We start from the raw sequence: 23,097 nt of genomic DNA, 5'->3' as shown, positions 1-23,097 counted from the left end.
AGGTAATTGCAGTGGCTTGCTATAAATTGGCTTACAATTCTGTCACCCTCTGACCTCTGATGTTGTTTTCACCTTGTCTTATGTGTGTCCTATACCCTTCACAGATTTTTCCGTTGTTCCCCCAAATCACCCCCCACCCCATCAGCCACTTCCTCTGAAAAGAAATAACCTAGGAAATACATGAATAGTTCCTAGAATTCGCAGAACAAAGCTACTATTTGTTGAATATGGGCTATGCGCCAAACGCATCTACAGGTATTTTTACCTGTGGTACCTAATTTATTTTGATGACAGTTTGTGAAATGTGCTTGGTTATTTTAATTTACCGATGACAGAAATGGAAGTCAAAGAAGGCTTTTAAGGGATATGGGGGAAATGATGACTTCAGAACGTCGTTTGAAGGAACAGTTTGAGGGCTTAGAAACACGTGATGCTCCTTTTCTTCAGTTCCCAGAGTATGGGACTCAAGTCCTAATTTTGCTCTTGGCCACGCAGTAGTTTGCCCTCACTATTTTCAGTAGCTCTTGTTCCTTTATAAACCCTTCATTTAGGAAATGTACTTAAAAAAAAATTTTTTTTTTGAGACATAATCTCGCTCTGTTTCCCAGACTGGAGTGTAGTGGCACGATCTTGGCTCAATGCAACCTCCGCCTCCTGGGTTCAAGCAATTCTTCTGCCTCAGCCTCCCAAGTAGCTAGGATTACAGGCACGCTCCACCATGCTCAGCAAATTTTCGCACTTTTAGTAGAGACAGGGTTTCACCATATTGGCCAGGCTGGTCTCAAACTCCTGGCCTTATGTGATCCTCCCACCTCAGCCTCCCAAAGTGCTGGGATTATAGGCATGAGCCACTGCACCTGCCATTTAATTTTTAATTTAAACAAATTTTTTAAAAGGAAATGTACTTTTAAAGGAAAGCACTGGAATTGGGGTTCTTGGTGTCACTGATAGACATTGGTGAACACTTAATTTGTGCTACAAATGAAAGCAAATCGAGGATAGCGAGGGCTTTGCTCTTTTTAGAGATAGCCGATTTCAATTTCAATGAATCACAGTCGCTTTCATGATGGCTGAGAATCTTTGCTTTTCAGTATTTTTGAAGTGTGTTTCTGTGTGCCCTAGACAATCAAGCATTCAAAGTGAAGAGGTTCATTTATTTTTGTTATTTCATTATTCAACCTAAGTGTGCTCCTCGGTTGTTTTGGGGAGGGGCATATTCTATGAAGTCATGTGAGTCAGAGATCTTGTCTTTTGTATCTTTATGGCTGTAATTTCTGGCACACAATGGACCTTCAGCAGGAATTTGTTTGCTTGGGTAGTGGATGAACAGTAGAAAGATGAGTTGTGGCCAGGCGCGGTAGCTGACACCTGTAATCTAAGCACTTTGGGAGGCCGAGGCAGGCAGATCACCTGAGGTCAGGAGTTCAAGACCAGCCTGGCCAACATAGGGAAACCCCGTCTCTACTAAAAATACAGAAATTAGCCAGGCTTGGTGGCACATGCCTGTAGTCCCAGCTACTCGGGAGGCTAAGGCGGGAGAATCCCTCGAACCTGGGAGGCGGAGGTGGAGGTTGTAGTGAGCTGAGATCGCACCACTGCACTCCAACCTGGGCAACAGAGCAGGACAGTCTCTCAAAAAGAAAAAAAAAAAAGGAGGAAAGATCAGTTGCTTCAGGATATTTAATTTAGCTAAAAAGTGACAAATGAAATAATACTGATACATGGTTAGTTTGGATGTAAGTTATTGATTCTGAATAATTTTTTAAAATTACAATTACTGTTGATTTAGCCAAGAATGCACAGCTATGACTAAGAGATACAATTAAGTTAAAGAAAAATGAACTAAATATCAAAGAATAATTCCAGTAGATAAGGTTAGGACTAACTCAGGCAGAGGACTCCCAGTGGAAGGGGTGGGAGGCAGTGAACACCACACATCACTTAGATCTGCAGTGGGGATAGATGCTGACGTCGGCAGGATCGTAAGTGAGATTGCATCTCTAGTTTTATTGATTTGCCTTTGTACATGGGTATATGTTCACAGCCTCCCACCCCTTACGGACAAGAGTTTATGTGTGTGTTAAATTTTCTGATTGTAGTTGTTTGTTTGTTTTTAGAAAAAAAAATCCTCCGTTTAGAACATTTCTTGGTGGTACCATCAGAAATGTCCTCCTTAAGTGGAAAAGTCCAAACAGTTTTGGGCCTTGTAGAGCCAAGCAAACTGGGCCGCACCCTGACCCATGAACACTTGGCCATGACCTTTGACTGCTGTTACTGTCCACCTCCCCCGTGCCAGGAAGCTATTGCCAAAGAACCGATCATGATGAAAAATTTATATTGGATTCAGAAAAACGCCTATTCCCATAAAGAAAACCTTCAGTTGAATCAGGAGACAGAAGCCATAAAGGAAGAACTGTTATATTTTAAAGCTAATGGTGGAGGGGCTTTGGTGGAAAACACAACCACTGGGATTAGCCGAGACACACAGACGTTGAAGAGGCTTGCAGAAGAGACTGGCGTCCATATCATATCCGGAGCCGGGTTTTATGTGGATGCAACTCACTCCTCAGAGACCAGAGCCATGTCAGTGGAGCAGGTAAAAAACCTAAGTTCTTTGACAATATTTGTTCATAAATTCAGAACAGCCAGAACCTTGGAAATGCCCTGGGTTCAGAGGTAGCTGGGCATGCTACAGAAATTTGGTAGCTAGCCAAGACATCTGCCAATTGGGACCCCAATTAGTAATACTGTATTTCATAAAGAAAGTGCCAATTTTGCAAGCAAGCCTTGTGGTAAAGAAAAAAGAAAATAATAATAATAAGTGTCAAGAAAAGAGATCTCAATGCACTGGTCGTTGGAAAATCCAACATGGTAATAGTTAGATTTGTGTATATCGTATCTGCCCTCAGTATTGGCACCACAGTCTATTTGTAAACCTCACTTTTCCATCTTCAGTTATGCTACCTCGATTTCTTTCACCCAGGATTTTATAATAACCAGCAATGAAGATTCACTGTAGGGTGAAACTTGGCAGGCAGAGACTTGGCACATTTGTGAGTATGTTTCACTCTCCTTTCACAAAACAGGAGAGGTGGAAGAAAATTCATTCCCCTGTGTTTTGACATAATATGGTCTTAAACAAGAATGGGTAGAAGGAAGTAAATTGTTTAGGGATAAAAAGAATAAGCTGCAAAACTTTTTTTTGCATCTGTATGTGTTCTCTGTCTAAACACACATGTATCTATTTATACATATTTACACATATATGTATATATTCATATGTATCTTCCATTACCTGCATGACAAGCATAGGGTGTCAGCTCAGTCTTTGCAAAAGATCACTTACTCTCTAGAATATTTTGTATTTCAAAATTTTATCCGCATTATTTTCCAACCAGGACTTTATTTTTTTAAATATATTTATGTTATTTAAAGACTATGCTGATGATGAGTATTATACATTCTTCCAACCACTCTTCGTGGTAACTATGCATATGAACCAAAAAGTGCCATAGTAGTATAGTGTGCTGTGAATTTTCTATGCTGTCTATGATAAAAGACTGAATGAATAGGAGAGAATTAAAGCATTTCTTGAAGCCTTGTGCAGTGATGCCAGCCTGTAGTCCTAGCTACTTGGAAGCCTGAGATGGGAGGATCCCTTGATCTCAGGAGCTCAAGTCCAGCCTGAGTAACATGGTGAGACCTCTGCCTCTTTAAAAAAAAAAAAAAAGAAGAAGAAGAAGAAAGAAAAAGAATGACTTGATACATGGGACATAGATTCGATTCATTGGTGGTCTTTCTATATTCAAGATGCTACTCCCCAGGTTAAGTTATAGATTTCCTTCACTCTCAATGTACTCTCATTAAGTCACTTTGTCCCCCTCCAGCTTCCTAAAGCTATACATTTCTTGTTAAATAATCACAGTGTAATATTATCTAATCCTGGATTTAGTGTAACTTGTTGATTTGTGATTTGGCCAGCAAAATGCTTTTTTCATTGATTGATAACTATTGAATACATTTTTAAAAGAATGAATGACTAAATAAATAAATTCATTCACATACTATGGTGGATCGATTTTGATAAATTTCACAACCTATAAAATATGTTCCTTCTCACTCTTCCTTAGCTTACAGATGTCCTTATGAATGAAATTCTCCATGGAGCTGATGGAACCAGTATTAAGTGTGGCGTTATTGGAGAAATTGGTTGTTCCTGGCCTTTGACTGAGAGTGAAAAAAAGGTTCTCCAGGCCACAGCTCATGCCCAGGCTCAGCTTGGTTGTCCTGTTATTATCCATCCTGGACGGAGCTCCAGGGCACCATTTCAGATTATCCGAATATTGCAAGAAGCAGGTGCAGACATCTCTAAAACAGTCATGTCACATCTGGATAGGTAAGCAGGCTATCTTACAAATGGATGCAAACTACCATATAATTAATACATGATCAAATTAAGAATCTACAGTAATCAGTCAATGTAATACTAATCACGTAGAGAAAACCACTAACTATATGGAAGCTAATATTTATAAAGTTTTACAACTGACATTAATAGAAGTCAGTGCTGCCATTTTTGTGTCTCTCTGTGTCAGATAGTATCCTAGGTATTTTGCCTAAGGTATTTTGCATAAGTCATTTTGTTTAATTTATTCAATCCTTTATAACTCATAATAGGTGTCACCGTCTCCTTCATTTCTTTGTCTCATGGGATGATACCAAAGTAGCTGCCAATTCCACTTGCTCAGTGTTTACTAGTGGTTGGAGTAATAAAGTTGTCACAAATATAAAGGGAGGGAAAGTCAATGATTTCACCCAGAGAAGAAAACCACAAATACAAATGTTCACATTTGTGTCACTTGTGGTTTGAATCATCTGAATTTTGGAAAATGCAATTATAAAAAATAATAGTAATAAGCATAGCATGTGTTGGGTGGTATTATGTATTAGTTTCCTATTGCTGTTGTAACAAATTATAACAAACTGGGTGCCCCTAAACAACAGAAATTTAGTCTCTCAAATTTCCGGAGGCCAGAAGTATGAAATGAAACATTGTCGGGGCCCCGCTTCCTCCAAAGGCTGCAGGGAGAATCTTTCCTTGCTTCTTCCATAGCCTGAGATCCAGCTGTTCCATGGTTCCTGGCTGCATAACTACAGTTTTTGCCTCTGTCTTCGCATAGCCTTTTCCTCACTGTCTATGTCTTCTCCTCTGTTTGTTACGACAACAGTTGCCATTGGATTTATGGCCCATCCGGATAATCCAGAATGATCTCATCTCAGATCATTTACTTAATTATATCTGCAAAGACCTTTTCCCCAAATAATGTCACTTTCAGAGGTTCCGAGAGTTAGAATCTTGTTGGAGTTCACCATTTAATCCCTACATATTATTTTAGATGCATAGGGGACAGTAAAGCAAATGACTAAATGAAGAAATGCCAGCTGCTGTTAATTTTATGAACAAGTCTAACAGGGTTGCTAAGGCTACTCATTAGCCTTAAATTGAATTTATTACAGAATTAATACAGCACCAGTGAGACTAAAAATATATTACAGGTACTTCTATCTTGCCTATTGGAGTAAAGCCATATTCACATATTGATAAATCCTGATTATCAGACCGGACACATTGCTACTTAATAAACTAACAGTCCTACAAAATGTATTGATAAAATGCCTCTCCTTATGAGGCTGCAGTGAACCATGATCACACCACTACATTCCAGCCTAGGCAACAGAGCAAGACCCTGTTTCAAGGAAAAAAAAAAAAAAATTCTTCTACTTAATAAAAGCTATTGTAAAATCATGTACAGGAAATATGAACAAGTGTAGTTATAGCAGAACAGAGAAGTCAGCATGAATGGGGAAACTGAGGCACAATAGGATAAAGGCAATTCTCCTGGCAACCGGGTTGTTATCAAGATCCATACTTGGCTATCTTCAGGAATCTTCTGGTTGCACTGATAAGATAGAGGCGGGCTTCTGTAATGGTCACAGGGGCAATGCGTCCGGCTGTGAAAACTAGACTCTTTGGACCCAGTGAGAACTTTAAATTCTGACTCTCATTGGTGTAAGATCTTAGACAGCTTAATTGAATTTAAAACAATGTATTTTATAATGTTGCCTTGTATGATATGGGATATATGTGGCACATTTATTCAGTAAGGATGATACTTTTTAAACATTGTGAAGTATGTCATACCTTCAAAAATGTATTATGCTAATAATTTTAAATTTTATAAAATGTTTTAGATTCTTAAAAGCATTGTGTTCTGCAGTTATTACACAGTATAAGTGTTTTATGTGACTATTAGAACATAATTATTTATCATGTTCAAGTATTCTGCATTTCTACTAATTTAAATATATATGTGTGTGTATATATATATATATATGGAGAGAGAGAGAGAGAGAGAGAGAGAGAGTGTGTGTGTCTCTCTCTCTGTTGCCCAGGCTGGAGTGCAGTGGCATGATTTTGGCTCACTGCAGCCTCCATCTCCCAAGTTCAAGTGATCCTCCCACCTCAGCCTCCCAAGAAGCTGGGACTACAGGCATGTGCCTCCACACCTGGCTAATTTTTATATTTTTTGTAGAGATGGGTTCTTTCCCTGTTGCCCAGGCTGGTCTCAAACTCCTGAGCTCAAGCAAGTCACTCACCTTGGCCTCCCAAAGTTCTGGGACTATAGGCATGAGCCATTGTACCTGGTCACAAATTTCTTTTAATTGCATGCTTGGCATTCCTTGGGATTCCTGAATGTAAGGATGTATCTTTCATTGTTTCTGAAAAGCCTCGGCCATTATCTCTTTAAATATTGTTTCACTCACATGTTGTTTATCATCTGTATCACAAACTCCAGTTTGGTATATGTAGGGCTTTCTTACCTGTACTCTGTATCTCTTAACATCTGTTTGATATTTCCATCCACATGCATCACTGAGCTGTAATGTCTTCAGTTCGATCTTCTTATTTACTACTTCTCTTTCCAACAGAATCAATCTGTTGCTTAGCCAATTTATTTGGTTTATAATATTGAGAACTGTACAGTTTTTTTCTGTTACCTACTAAGTTCTGGTTGGTTACTTTTCAAATCTGCTTGGTTAATTTTGATAATTTATTTTCCTTTCAACATGGTTTCAGTTCAACCTTTAAAAAAATATTAAACATACAATGTATAACTTGTAATTGATAAATCTAATTTCTGCTGCCTTTTTTTACTCTGATGTAGTTTACTAGTTCTTCTGGCTGTCATTGGTATGAGGTTATTTCCTTATGTTTTAGAGTAGAATTTTTTGTTGTGAGATCAGACTTCTTAGAAATTATTATGAGTGTTAAGTTGATTTTCCCTTATCCTTGTTTTTTTTTTTTTTTTTGGTTATTTATTTTTTATTTCTGGTAGGCAGTTGTGGCACTACCTACGTGGGAAACTTTATACTAAATTTTTTAATTGTGGTAAAATGTGCATAACATAAAATGTATCATCTTTTAAACATTTTGAAATGTACAGTTCAGTAATGTTGAATGTATTCACTCCCTATGGCCTGTGGCAAACGCCATTCTACTTTCTGTCTCTGTGAATTTGACTACTCTAGGTGCCTCATGTAGATGGAATCACATAACGCTTTTTGTGACTGTTTAAACTAAATTTTAGACTTGAGAGACTTAGACCCACACAGGTGCTATGAATTCTGACCCCTCAGCTCGGCAAGTGCAGGAGTGGGGCTATGGATTCTCAAGGGAGACTTTTTCTCAACTTACCTTCCTTTCACTAGAAGCCAAAACTGAGAAAGATATATACAGATACCCCTTGACTTATAATGGGTTATGTTCCAATAAAGCCATGGTAAGTCAAAAATATTGTAAGCTGAAAGTGCATTTAATATACCTAACCTACTGAACACCACAGCTTAATGTAGCCTACCTTAAACATGCTCAGAACACTTATATTAGTTCTGCAGAATCATCTAACGCAAAGACTATTTTGTAATAAGGTGTAGAACAGCTCATGTAATTTATTGAATACTGTACTGAAAGTGGAAAACAGAATGTTTCTCTGGGTACTTGAAGTACGGTTTCTAGTGAATGTGTATTGCATTCACGCCATTGTAAAGTCCAAAAAGCATTAAGGCTAACTAACCAGGGGCCATCTGTAATCTCCAAAAACTGTTTGTGAACCGAGTTTTTACCTACTTCATCCTCAAAGGTGTGTTGCCTTCCATATAAAGGGAGTAGCCCTTTATATGTCTCCAGTCTGATCTCCCACTTGGTTCAAGTCCAAGCTCTGTCTTACTTGGCTCATTAATACCTTTTAGGCAAATGCTAGCTCTAGGTCTCTCCTTATTCCTCATTTTCTCAGTTCTCTTGTTGTCTCTGTCCCCCGAGCAAGTAAGTGTTACTTTCCCACCAGCTAAACCAAGCATTTCAAAATAGGGGGTTTTTTTTTCCCCTCTCTTCAGTATAATGTAGTATTTTACATGCATTCTGCTGGAAAGGTTTTCTGTGAACATCTAGTCTGCCATACTGCTTGAAACTGGCTCAAGATGATTCGTAGAGAAGAATCTTTCTATCTCCATCTATTTACAGTTAGACATGTATGTAAGTTAGAAAATTATGCTTGGCACAAATAGAAAACAAGCTTTCATTGGAAAATGTGAAATAAACCTTTGCTTCTACCACAGTAGTATTTCTCTGCTCATAAAATCAAACAATATATAAATTGCAAATGTTTTCTTTATTGCCTAGTGATATACATATATGTATACACTACACCTATATATACACATATGTATATATTTATATAAACACACACACATATGTATTTTTTTTCTGTTAAACAATAAAGATACATTACCAGATTTCCATTTGGCTGCAGTTTCAGTATATCTCTCTAGAATGACTCAGAACAGAATGGAAAGGTTGACCTGACATCAGACAAACTCAGAACATTCTAGAAAATTCTGAGACCATCGCTAGAGCAGCCATCCATTCCGTACCTATCTGATGGATTATTCAGGGTTCCAGTGCATGAAAAAGACATACATGAAAGTATGAGCATTTTGGTAGGGAGGCAGCTAGGGAACATGACTTTAGAAGAAGCAGTGCATTTGGAAAAACATACCGAATAAAGTAACAGAAAAAAATAATCAGGGAGGCAGATGCAGGCATCGTTAGCTCTTTGAAGTGGCTGTTCACAGCAAGACAGTGACCATGCTGAAGTCTGACTGGGTCAGCCTCTCACAGACTCTCTGAGGTCTGCAGGGCTGTGCATACAATCTGAGCCGTACTGAAAGGCCAAGGACTTCAGCTTTCTGTAATGGGGACAAATCACAAAGGGCACGTATTTCATGCAACGAAATGCACAGAAGCCTCACAAAACAGACGCGCATCCCCAAAACAAGGCCCCATGGCCCATTTCATTTCCCCCATCATGCCTTTTCAGACATGAAAAACCAAAACAAGGCTCTGAAGCGACCCTGTGACTGGGAGATAATCAGGCAGTGGCTCTGCTTCAGAGCCCTCCAGAATGCTGGGACTCTCCAATGGGGCTCACCCTCAGTCTTACCTACCCATGACCAGTTTATTTTTCCCCTTTACAGTAGTATTTCCGTCATCTGAGTATACACAGTGAAATATTACAGTATGCCCCCAATCACACTGAAGCAGGTAAATATTTTTGAAGATGTACAGTCTTCATTAGGATTCATGCATTTTTGTGGGTGCACGCACACACATACACACATTGCAACAACAACAACAAATTGCTACATGGCTATCCAAAAGGGGCATTTGGGACCCCGAGAGGGAAGAGTTAATGAATGGCCATCACCTTAGGAGACCTCTGAACTACATTGTTGTCATGTGACCATTGGTGACCTGCTTAAGGTCATTTACTAGGAGATAACAGCTTGACAAGATAAATCTGCTTCTGTGTCTAGGCCCTCCCCTAACCATCTGTTCCCTTTAAGAAACGTGGGCCTGTTGGCTGCTGTGAATTTAACCCTAAGGAACATTGCAGGGGACCACCCTTGATGGTTACAGCCACCCAAAGTCAACATGTATTGGAAAAGAGCACTGGCACTTAAGGGTTCCTGCTTGATCTTAATCTATGAAGGCTTTCTGCCTTTCAATCATTTATTATAATTTTACTACCTGTTAAAACTCTACCCACATGTCCAGGTGACGTGTAATGATAGCACTGCCTTGGCCTCCGGTCTAATATAGGCTAGATGCAATTGAAAAAAAAAACCCCACATATATCCTTTTTGCCATTCATCTTCAAGGAGATTTTATCCTTAATGGAGTATTAGAGTAGCTGTAGGTACTTTTATGACAACAAAATTATTTACCAATGAAAGCTGAGTAAAACAGCATGGCTGGCAGGTATTTGGGTAGCAACTAGTTACTGATTAAATTTTTTACCCCTCTAGAGGGGCAATAGACAGGTGCGGTGCCTGACTCTTTTTTCTGCTTGGTTATCTATTTAACAAGCCAAAGGGCTTTGATAGAAATCCAGGGCCTAGAGTTTGATTAAGGGCACAATGATAATTAAGTGAAGGAAAATAGCACATCACTGTCTGAAAAGTCCTGACTGAGGAAGGTAGAGGAATTGACCTAAGGGTTTCTGAAAGACAACAAGAGGGAAAGGTTTAGGGAACTGGCCAACAGCACATTTTATTCCATTTGTTTCTGATCATTTGTGCCAAACTGGCCAAACTCTTGGAAAGATATAATTTTGATATTTTTTTTCATGCTCTTAATTAGGTGAAATAAGAGAGTGGGATATCACATCATTCATTCATTCCACAAATATTTGCGTGTCTAGTTACCATATACCAGACGCTGGGCTGTAGCCTGAAGAACAGCCCACTCTCTGTCTTCAAAGTCATTATTTAATTATAATTATGGTGATTGTTAACCTTAAGGTTTTCTGTGAAAAGCCCCAAAAAATAATTATGTGGTTTCCTTGGAACTTACACAATTTAATCCCTGTGAATATTCGTGAATTAATGGGAAGTCATTCAAAAACAATTCCAAGCAAATGTTTGACAAACTGAAATTGAGCAAAACATCTTGATATAGTTAAGTAGTACAGTGGTGTTTAAGAACAATTAGAATGCTATGTGCATGTATTTGTTTGTAACAACTAAAATCCTATGAATATGGCACTGAGTTTCTTTTATTCTCAGAAACAATTGTTTTTTTTTTTTAATTTTTGAGAATAAAAGAGACAGGGACTTGCTGTTTCCCAAATTAATTTTGAACTCCTGCCTCAAGCGATCCTCCTGCCTCGGCCTCCCAGAATGCTGGGGTTACAGGCGTGAGCCACTGAGCCGACCAGAAAAATGATTTTTAACCCTAAAGTGTTATGCAAATTTTCCGCACCCCTGCCCTAATTATTGCTTACTATGTATTTTCTCTCAACATGTAGAACCTATGGAAGGAAGAAAGGGAAAGGGGGAGGGAGGGAGGCAGAAAGGAAGGAAGGGGAGGGAGGGAGAAAGAAAGGAGAGAAAGAAGGAAAAAAAGGAGAGAGAGAGAAATCCAGGCAAACATTTGACAAAGTGAAATGCACCAGAATTCTTTATATTCATAAAGAGTGCCAAATAAAATGCAATAAAGTTATGGTGATAATTAATAATTAATTGTGGAGTATCCCAAATTATACTATTTTGGGCAGACCTGCCTTCCAGGTGAAAGAGAAGCGCTGGCCATGTGTTCTATGCAGTACATTCTACCCACCAAAGCCTTCCACTAGTAATTTTTTTCTAAAGCAATTTTTCATGACTCTGACACCATTCCCATGAAATGTGACATTTTAACAAATAGGATTGCCATGTCTATGAGATTTATCTTCACTCTCCTCAATACCATCATTCCCTGAACCGTGTATCGCCTTACATGAAAAATGCAGCCTCTTTTGTGCTATGTGGTAGCTGAAGAGTTCATATGGTGAAAAGCTCTTCCTGGGATGTATAAACTGTGAAATGCATTCTAAAATAAAGTTTTAATTACACTTTGTAATTTGGAGCCAACTTCTGGGTTTAGTCTAATTTAAACAAGGGTTTTTCTCTCTTGCAGCCATCTGTTCCTTTTGCTTAAGCCTACACTTAAGTCATAATATTGAAAGGGTGACGTCATTCCTTCCTATGATGTCATTAAACATTTCTTTAGCGACCCAAGCAGTCAGAGAACTGAATGAAATGGTGGGGGGAGATGCTTGTTAAAATGTAGATAATAGCAAACTGAATTTTTAAATTATATTTCATTCCCAGTTGTTCTCCAATATCAAAAATATTGTTCAATAAATGTCATGCCTTCATGCAAAAAGAATCCCATAAAAAATAAATCTTTAAAATACCTACATATTTGGGCATAAACTAGTATATTAATGCAAACGTACTCATTTATGGCTTGAGTCTGGATCAAACTAAAATTCTTGGCAAATTGTTAGTGGAAGTAGCAAATTATACGTTTTTAATCATAGGCAATGTTTAGACCACACATTAAAAACTTACATCATCTCTATTTACTTTCTATTTTTGACATTTAAATTTAGTTTTAATTAATTGAGATCAGTTAAATTCCATCAATTAAGAATTTCTCAGATCTGGTAGTTGCCGTGGAGCTGTCATTAGCAGTGTAAGGTAGACATGAATAATGTTTTAAATTCTGTTAATATCAAATCAGAGTATAGTAAATTAGGTTATAATCACTCGATTATGGTAATTTGCTTTTTTTAAATATTGCATTATAAACATTTTAACGTTAATTTTAGGTTATTAAGTATATAATTCTAGTTGAGTTTAGTAATTATTTTAGGTAGTTGTTGAAAAACTTTAAAAACATAAGAAGTCCACATAGTTGTACAAATATTCATTGGTTCTAAATTGATAAACTCAAGGGGGAGGAGGACAAAGATTTTTTGGAATTACTTTTTTTTTTTTCCCCTGAGACAATGTCTTGCTCTCTTATCCAGGCTGGCGTGCAGTGGTGCGATCTCAGCTCACTGCAACCTCCACTTCCCAGGTTCAAGTGATTCTCATGCCCCAGCCTCATAAGTAGCTGAGATTACAAGCATGCACTACCACGCTCAGCCAATTTTGTATTTTTAGTAGAGACGAGGTTTTGCCATGTTGGCCAGGCTGGTCTCAAACTCTCGACCTCAAGTGATCCATCCGTCTCAGCCTCCCAAAGTGCTGGGATTACAGGTGTGAGCCCATCGTGCCCAGCCTGGAATTACTTTTTTGGGAAACAGTTTTTAATGATCGGTCATTGAAATTCAACAATGTTTTCAATAAATCAGTTGTATATATAAGAATTTTATTGTTTTTTATTTGTATGCCAGTTTTTTAAACATAGTTGATCAAGTTTCTAAGTTTTATCAGGGAATGCAATTTATGATTCTTCAGATGTCAGTGCCTGAGCTAGCTCCACGACCCCACATAGAGCTGCCCTCACAGGCCCACCACTTGCCCAAGGAATTCACAGAATCAAATGGCTGATGAGTTACAATCAAATCAAAGCTCAGCACAATGGAAAGGGCATAGATTAGGAGCTGGAATACCTGCATTGTTGATCACTTTAAAGAAGACCCATGTTTTAGTTTCTTTATTCGTGCAATGACATTAATATGTGACATAACTATTTCACCAGTCTATTGTGAATTTCACAACCTGCTCCTTGTTCTTGTTATTTAATGGTGCCAACATCTAATCAGTTGCCCAAGCAAGACAGGCTTGTGATTCTCCTCCTGCATGGCTGTCCCTGTGGTGCCTATGCCTCATCCTTCACTCTTGCTGCTGTACTACATAGTCTGGCTAATAACAGCGCTATTTACCCAGCTGTTAGCCTAAAGACCTCCAAATACAAACTCTCCTATGGTGTTCTCTGAATTCAGGCCCTCATTTATCATTTGAATTATTGTAAGTCTCCAAACACGAATCCCTCCCTTAGTTTTGGTCCCAGATCTAGCCTCCACAATCCACCAGATCTTTCCAAAGGCAAATCTAATTATATCCCTGATCCTGACTTAAAACCCTCCAATGGGTCACCTTTGCCTCAGGCAAAGGTCTTGGTCTTCTGGTTCCCTCACCTCCCTCCAGCTTCTCTCTCGTTATTCCTAGTATGCACACAGTCTCCGGGCCAAAGCCACACTGACCATGTCTTTGAGTGCCCTGTATTGGTTGTCCTTATATGCATCTCACGCATGCTATTCTCTCTGCTATGAATGTTCTATTTCCCCTTATCTACTAGGCAGAATCTTTCTTCAAAATGCAATTCACCAGGGGTTTTCTCCTCTATGAAGCTTTTCCAGAACCAGCCAAGCACTGTTTGATAGCTCCTTTTTGCCAACCTAGTTCCTAGTAGCACTTTTACCATGACACTTGGTAAATTCTGTACAGCAAGTATTTGTTTCCGCGTCTGTTTTCCGTAGTAGATACTGAACTGCTTCCAAGACGGGACTGGTGTTATTTGTGTTTGTTTTCCCAGCTCATGGCTGATTGCAAGTAACAATTTCTTATTAAATGGAGGGATGGATAGATGGATGGATGATTCCCCTCTCTTCTCCCCTCCTGTCTGATAAACTACACCCTTATATTCAGGAACAGCAAGCTCCCTTTTTGCCTCTCAGCTGGTAGTTCTCTGGATTTTTTTTTTTTTTTTTTTTTTTTTTGAGACAAAATCTCACACTGTCGCCCAGGCTAGAGTGCAGTAGCGTGATCTTGGCTCACTGCAGCCTTTGCCTCCTGGGTTCCAGCAATTCTCCTACCTCAGCCTCCCAAGTAGCTGGGATTACAGGCACCTGCCACCATGCCTGGCTAATTTTTGTATTTTTAGTAGAGACAAGGTCTCACCATGTTGGCCAGGCTGGTCTCAAACTCCTAACCTCAGGTGATCCACTTGCCTTGGCCCCCGAAGTGCTGGGATTATAGGCATAAGCCATATGCCCAGCCTCTCTGGATTGTTCATCTGGAACCCTACCAACATTTGTCTAAATAGTGTCCTTTAAGGCTTAACTCAAATGAATCAAAGTGAATCAAATGAAAAAAATTAATTGCCTCATTCTTCTTTTGTAATACTTTGTATTTATTTGTACTTAAATGTTTGTAACACATTTAACTATAATTATTGGCTTAAATATCTACCTTCTGTGGACTTTAAGTTCCTTGAGACAGCATCTTAAATTTCTTACTCGTGTCTATATTCCTAACACAGAGAATAGCACAAGATAGCTGATAGTAGATGTTCACTGAATTAATTTATGGAGGTGTGTTTCAATGTATGAAATGAAATAATGTACCTGAGAGTTATTTGAAACTATAAAGCCCAAGACAAATAATAGGTGCTTTCGTTATCTTGATCCTACCCACGGATCAAATTCTTTCCTCTGCTCCTTAGTTCTTTCTACCTAGGGAGTCCACAGACCCTTGTCTAAATTATCACTTAATGCAGACTTCCTTTCTCCCACACAGAGTATATTTTGACATTAAACTAAACCCCTCGGCATATGGATAAGATCTAGAATATAAAAGGGGGTTGAAAATAGAATCACCTGTCTTGCATTATAGTACCAGCCTTAAGAAACTGGGTAAATGATAACTGTATTCTGAAAATAAAGAGCCAAATCACTTTGGACACCTTTTCTTTTTTTTTTTTTTTTAGCTGATGGCAATATATTTTCCCTAAATTTATGCCAGTTTTTATATACAGAAAAGTTACTTATTAGTTGAGCAAAAGTATAAAATATGCAGCAGAAGAAATGATATCATATGAATGACATGAACAAGTACTTGATACAAAAATCTCATCTTCCTTCTGGGAAATCCCAGGATTTTTTTTTTTTTTTTTGAGACGGAGTCTCGCTGTGTCGCCCAGGCTGGAGTGCGGTGGCGCAATCTCGGCTCACTAAAAGCTCCGCCTCCCGGATTCACGCCATTCTCCCGCCTCAGCCTCCGAGTAGCTGGGACTACAGGCGCCCGCCACCTCGCCCGGCTAGTTTTTTGTATTTTTTAGTAGAGACGGGGTTTCACCGTGTTAGCCAGGATGGTCTCGATCTCCTGACCTCGTGATCCACCCGCCTCAGCCTCCCAAAGTGCTGGGATTACAGGCTTGAGCCACTGCGCCCGGCCCCAGGATATTTTGTAAATGACATTGCAATCATTTCATCCACCTTGAAGATGGAACGTTTCTTCAGTGTGAAATGCAGTAGCTCTTCTGTGCGTCACAATCACTTCACTGACTCTTCAGGGGAAGAAGCGAAAACTACCTACCTTAAAAGCTGGGAAAGATTGGAGTAAGAAACAATAGAATCATTCATGGATGGCCGGGCGCGGTGTCTCACACCTGTAATCCCAGCACTTTGGGAGGCCGAGGCAGGCAAATCAGCTGCCGGATCAGCTGAGGTCAGGAGTTTGAGAGCAGCCTGGCCAACATGATGGAACCCCGCCTCTCCTAAAAATACAAAATTAACTGGGTGTGGTTGGGGGTGCCTGGAGTCCCAGCTACTCGGGAGGCTGAGGCAGGAGAATCCCTTGAACCCAGGAGGTGGAAGCTGCAGTGAGCCAAGATCGCGCCACTGCACTCCAGCCTGTGCGACAGAGCGAGACTCCGTCTCAAAAAAATAAAATAAAATAAAATGAAAAACAACTCTCAAGAATTATTCATGGATATGGAATGCAGAATGAAGAAAACTGGCTGAGGTTAGCACCTCCACTCTTCCAAGATGTGCTGTGAGATCACTGGTGACTAGGAGGGGCAGGATGTCTGTTTAACCCTCATCTGCTAGACGGCACACAGAGTTCATTTCCCCGTGGTAGCATACTGACATTTGGGGTCAATCCTCTCCAAGTGAAAAAGAAATTCACTTGCATAAATGCAACTTCAGTAGCACTTTGGCAGTCCCTGGAAGCCATCCAGCTGAATGTCAGTTTCACATAGGTAAGTCACCTTGTTAGACCAAGTACAAGGTGCTTGTTCCTAGATGTCATTGTGATGGTGAGTGTGTCTCCAGAGTGTGAGCGCCTTGGAGGAGGAAGGGAGCTGCCTGGTGCCTGGGGCATTCACACCCCAGAGGGGCAGCCTGGTCTAAGAACAGGCCTCTGAACACAAAAGCAGTTTGGGTTTTTTTGAAGCTCTTTCAATTTGAGACCTGAGTTTATCTTTTCTGAGACTTAAAGTCCTCATCTGTAAGATGGGGACAGTCACACCTTCCTGATAGAGCTTCTGTAAGGATTAAACAAGCTGGGGCGATATTAAATACCTGATGCCTATCAGGTGTTGATTTTCTTATTTCCCATCCCACCCCTCAGTAATATCTCATACCACATTCTACTTATTTACAGGACTTTCCTTTGAAAAATATGTGTGATCACACACTATTTTCTTCCCCTGGACTTTGCAATCAGTTTGCTTTGTCAGTAAGAATAATTTAAATGAATTCATCCCCTTTATTTTTATTTTATTTATTTATTTATTTATTTATTTATTTATTTGGAGTTATGTCTCGCTTGCTCTGTCACCTAGGCTAGAGTGCAGTGGCTTGATCATGACTCACTGTAGCCTCGACTTCCCGAGCTCCGACAATCCTCCCACCTCAGTCTCCCAAGTAGCTGGGACCATGGGCGTGCACCACCCTCACCTGGCTGATGTGTGTATTTTTGTTAGAAATCGGGTTTTGTCACGTTGCCCAGGCTGCTCTGGAATTCCTGAGCTCAAGTGATCCTGCCACCTCGGCCTCCCAAAGTGCTGGGATTACAGGCATGAGCCACTGTGCGCAGCTGAATTCATTTCTTAATTGCCTTCACATTAATATTTAGTTACCTACAGGTGGTCATATCAATAAATATCAGTTAAAAAATCAGAAAAAAATAACAACTGTATATATATGTATGTATGTCTTGGTTTTTTAATGACAGCAAATTTCTCTTCCCCTCTTTTTCTTTCTATTTTTTTATTTTTGTTGTAGAGACAGGGTCTCTCTGTGTTTGGTCTCAAACTCCTGGGCTCAAGCAACCCTCCCAGAGGCTCGGCCTCCCAAAGTGCTGGGATTACAGGCATGAGCCACTCACTGCATCTGGCCTTGCCCCTCTTTTTCAACTGCATTTTCCTGATGCCTAAAATATCAGCCTAATTGCTTCCTTTCTGAAGCAATCTCCCCTCGCATGTGACCGTGACATTTTTAAGAATGTTTTTAAAGAGGAAACAGCTTCCCCAAAGTCACACCCTTTTACATAAGATTTTCAACAGGATAAGAATTCACAGGAATTCCTTTTTTTTTTTTTTTTTTTTTTTGAGACAAGGTCTCACTCTGTCCCAGGCTGGAGTGTAGCAGTGCGACCATAGCTCACTGCAGCCTCAAACTCCTGGGTTCAAATGATCCTCCCACCTCAGCCTCCTGAGCAACTGGAACCACAGGCACACACCACCATGCCCTGCTAATTTTTAAAGTTTGTTGTAGAGACAGGGTCTTGCTTTGTTTCCAAGGCTAGTCTCAAACTCCTGGGCTCAAGGGATCCTTCCACCTTGGCTTCCCAAAGTGCTGGGATTACAGGAGTGAGCCAGGGTGCCCCGCCAGGAGTTACTTTTGAAACTTACATGTGTGGATGAATCTTATGGAACAGTATTAGTCTTCCCCTAGAAAGACATCTCTGCTTATGGTGAGAGATTCTTCAGTTAACGTTTACAACATAGGTAACATTTATATTTCACTGCATTTGGAGAATTGGGTCCCTACAGTCCCCATTCCTCTTTTATTTTTTATTTGTTTATATTTCATTTTTTAGAGGCAGGGGCTCACTCTGTCACCCAAACTGGAGTGTAGTTGTGTCATCATAGGTCACTGCAGCCTTGAACTCCTGGGCTCAAGCAATCCTCCCCACTCAGCCTTCCAAGTAGCTGGGACCACAGGCATGAGCCACCATGCCTGCCACCTCCCCATTCCTATTTTATTTTATTTTATTTTATTTTTATTTTTTGAGACAGAGTCTCACTCTGTCACCCAAGCTGGAGTGCAGTGGCATGATCTCGGCTCACTGCAACCTCTGCCTTCCAGGTTCAAGCGATTCTCCTGCCTCATCCTCCTGAGCAGCTGGGACTGCAGGCACGTGACACCACACCAGCGAATTTTTATATTTTCGGTACAGTCAGGGTTTCACCATATTGGCCAGGCTGGTTTCGAACTCCTGACCTCAAGCGATCCACCTGCCTCAGCCTCTCAAAGTGCTGGAATTACAGGTGTGAGCCACCACGCTCAGCCCCATTCCTCTTCTAGATGAGGCTTTTGCAAGACCACATGGAGAGAGATCACATAATGCCTCACGGGCCACTGTAAGGCCTTGGCTTTTACTTTTGAGGGAAATAGAAAGCCATTGGTGGGTTCTGAGCAGAAGAGAAACCTAGTCTGACTTAGGTGTGGAGTTGGCACTTTAATCGCAGTATGTAGAATAGACTGTAATAGAGCCAAGGTGAAAGCTGAGAGAACAATTTGGTATCTATGGCAGCGATCCTGCAAGAGACCAGGATGATTTGGGTCTGGAGGGTAGTATGGGAGGTGATGGTAGGTCTGGATTCTGGTTGTATTTTGAAGACTGAGCCCAAATGCTATCCTAATAGGTTAAACGTAGAATGTCAGAGGGAAAAAGCAGTCAAGAATGATCGAGGTTTTTGGCCTGAGCAGCTAGAATGGAGTTGTTGTCAACAGAGATAGGGAAGGGTGTTGGAGCAGCCAGTTTGGTGGGTAGAAGAAAGGTCCAGTTTGGGACATGCTAAGGTTGAAGTCACTATTAGGCATCCAAGTAGAGATGGCAAGCGGGCAGTTGCATTTCAGGTCTGGCTTCAGGAGGGAGGTCTGATCTGGTGATGGAAGTTGCCTCTGTGTCCCTTAATATTTGAAATATTCATTATTTTTTTCTTTTCTTTTTTTTTTCTTTTTTTTTTTTTTTTTTTTTCTTGTTGTTGTTGAGACGGAGTCTCCCTCTGTTGCCCAGGCTGGAGTGCAGTAGTGTGATCTTGGCTCACTGCAACCTCCACCTCCCAGGTTGAAGCAATTCTCCTACCTCAGCCTCCCGAGTAGCTGGGACTACAGGCACAAGCCACCATGCTTGGCTAATTTTTGTATTTTTAGTAGAGATAGGGTTTCACCATGTTGGCCAGGCTGATCTTGAACTCATGACCTCAAGTGATCCGCCCACCTTGGCCTCCCAGTGTGCTGGGATTACAGGCGTGAGCCCCCATACCCCGCCAATATTTGTAATATTCATTTCTTAATTGACTTCACACTAGTGTTTAATTATCCGGAGGGGGTCATATCACTATATGTCAGTTTAAAAAAATGAATAACTACATACACACCCACACACACACACACACCCCATAGTAAGAAAGTAAGCAGTTGTCATGATTCCCATAGTTCCTTTCTCTTTGATCATGTCATTCAAATTGTCTGAAATAACAGTAAAGATTTAATCCTGGTTATTATATATAGTTACCCTCTGACTTAGCAATTAAAAATCTCCACAAGTGAATCCCTTCTTCCCTTTCTGGGATTTTCACTTTCTTTCCCCCATACTACCCTTTGATGGTAAATTCTCCATTTTCCAAGTGCAGTTCAAGGGTACCATGGGGAGGAAATCAAATTTCAAATTAAAAACGAAAGCACACTCTGTGCACATTCAGTCATTGTAATTCTGGAAAATTTGCTTTGAGTAAAAAACAGTATTTAGCAATAGGAGAAACTCCACAGTACGGTGGTTTAGAGAGTAAGTTCTAACTTTGAGATGAATTTAAATTCTAGCACATCACCTTGAGTGAGTATCTAATCGCTCAAGTCCCAGTTTCTCGGTCTTTAAAATTGAGACCTGCTGGGATTATGGAGAGTATTAAATGAGATAATACATGTAGTGCACTTCACACAATGTCAGACACATAGTAAGTTGTCATAATTGTCAACAAGATGATAATGATGCTGAGTGACTTTACTTTTTATTTTCAGCTGGAGCTGAGGCTAAAGATTTTTCTAAGGCTTTACATTTACCATGGACTTTTCACTAAGTATATGCCTCAATATAGCACTGAAAATTTAGAAAAGTGATTCTCAAGGCATTGGGCCAAAGGAAACAAAAAGACATTAGGAGCAGAAACAAGAGTATGATCCAACCTGTAATTGGTGGCTCCATTTCCCTCCTGACTCCTCCCCTCCCCCAGTACCCTGCCCATATTGGATAATTAACACACTGAATTTACTCAAAAGGAAAAAATACTAAACTTACCTCTTCCCGCTTACGTTACTTTAATTGTGTATATTTTGTTTTTTTCAAGTATGGTTCTTTGGGGAAAACAGAATATGTTTTCTATAGAAAAACACATATTCTTTCAGCCTAGTAATTTTGGAAGCAAAAGATGGTCTCCATGGTAAGAAGATGGAAAATGAGTAGTATTAATAGAAGATAGCACAGAACTAATGTACATCTTATAGTATAAAGGAAAGATGTTTTAGCCTCCCTGCCTAAAGCAACATCGTGAACTCTAAGTTCTGCTAAATTGGTGAATAAAATGAAAAGGAGCCAGCCAGGGGATGATAGCTCAGAATGAAAGTCAATAGTCAACTCCCATAAATCTCACAGGAAAGGCGACACCTCCCGCGCCCATGGTACACAGAGGTTTAACTGGTTCTCCTGTGGTTTTTAAGGAAAGCTTTGACTGGGCGTGGGGGCTCACGACTGTAATCCCAAGACTTTGGGAGGCCAAGACAGGTGGATCACCTGAGGTCAGGAGTTTGAGACCAGCCTGGCCAACATGGCGAAACCCTATGCTACTAAAATACAAAGTGGCAGAATTAAAGTAGCTGCATGCCTGTAGTCCCAGCTACGGGGAGGCTGAGCAGAATCACTTGGACCTGGGAGGTGGAGGTTGCAGTGAGCTGAGATCATGCCACTACACTCCAGCCTGGGTGACAGAGGGAGACTCCTTCTCAAAAAGCTTTGAAAATTCTTCTGACCTCTTAGAAGTAGATTCATAGACACATAATAGTGCTTTTTTTTTCTTTTTCTCTTTTCTTTCTTTCTTTTTTTTTTTTTTTTTTATTTTGTATTTTTAGTAGAGATGGGTTTTCACCATGTTGGCCAGGCTGGTCTCAAACTCCTGGCCTCAAATGATCCACCCACTTTGGCCTCTCAGAGCGCTAGGATAACAGGCATGAGCCACCATGCCCAGCCAGATATTAGTGCTTTTTGTTTTTTGAGATGGAGTCTTGCTCTGTCACCCAGGCTGGAATGCAGTGGCACAATCTCAGCTCACTGCAACCTCCACCTTCCGGTTTCAAGCGATTCTCATGCCTCAGCCTCCCAGGTGGCTGGGATTACAGGTGCCTGCCACCACCCCCAGCTAATTTTTGTTTTGTTTTTGTTTTTTGAGACGGAGTCTCACTCTGTTGCCCAGGCTGGATTGCAATGGTGTAATCTCAGCTCACTGCAACCTCCGTCTCCTGGGTTCAAGCAGTTCTCCTGCCTCAGCCTCCCAAGTAACTGGGATTACAGGCACCCACCACTATGCCCGGCTTAATTTTTAGTATTTTTAGTAGAGACGAGGTTTCACCATGTTGGCCAAGCTGGTCTTGAACTCCTGACCTCAGGTGATCCACCCACCTCGGCCTCCCAAAATGCTGGGATTACAGGTGTGAGCCACCACACCTGGCCATTTTTGTCTTTTTAGTAGAGATGTGGTTTTACCATGTTGGCTAGACTTATCTGGAACACCTGACCTCAAGTGATCCACCCACCTTGGCCTCACAAAGTGCTGGGATTGAGCCACCACACCCTGCCACAAAATAGTGCTTTAATCCTCACATCGTGGAGTTGCCAAAGTAATAGAAATATCAGCATGAATTAAAAGCCAGTAAGACAATGACTGTCTAATGTTCTCAACTCATCCCCAGACCAATTTCGGATCCCAAATGATCCCTTATAAATCTGTAGGTCCTTCATTCCTTTCATGCAGTGTCTAATGGGATATATTTTTCCTTCATTCCCTCCATGCAGTGCCTTCCTTCCCTTCATGAAATGTCTAATGGGGTATATTTTTCTTTCACATTGTTTTGCATATTG

At 40.4% G+C, this 23,097-nt stretch overlaps 1 protein-coding gene across 4 annotated transcripts in view; it reads left to right on the top strand.

The window, feature by feature from the left end:
• The window catches only part of PTER (phosphotriesterase related), an 81,138-nt gene that overhangs the window by 44,542 nt on the left and 13,499 nt on the right, over positions 1-23,097 (top strand). For all 4 annotated transcript variants that reach the window (XM_021943095.2, XM_021943093.2, XM_021943091.2 and 1 more), the window contains 2 exons: positions 2,118-2,596; positions 4,131-4,396. In XM_021943095.2, coding sequence (XP_021798787.2) covers positions 2,165-2,596; positions 4,131-4,396 — 698 coding nt within the window. In that variant the 5' untranslated portion in view covers positions 2,118-2,164. The remainder of the gene's footprint in view (positions 1-2,117; positions 2,597-4,130; positions 4,397-23,097) is intronic.

This window comes from Papio anubis, chromosome 11, assembly GCF_008728515.1.
Source record: "Papio anubis isolate 15944 chromosome 11, Panubis1.0, whole genome shotgun sequence".
Classification (NCBI taxonomy): domain Eukaryota; kingdom Metazoa; phylum Chordata; class Mammalia; order Primates; family Cercopithecidae; genus Papio; species Papio anubis.
Note: the sequence above shows the minus strand (reverse complement) of the source record. Positions and strands in the feature narration are given on the sequence as shown.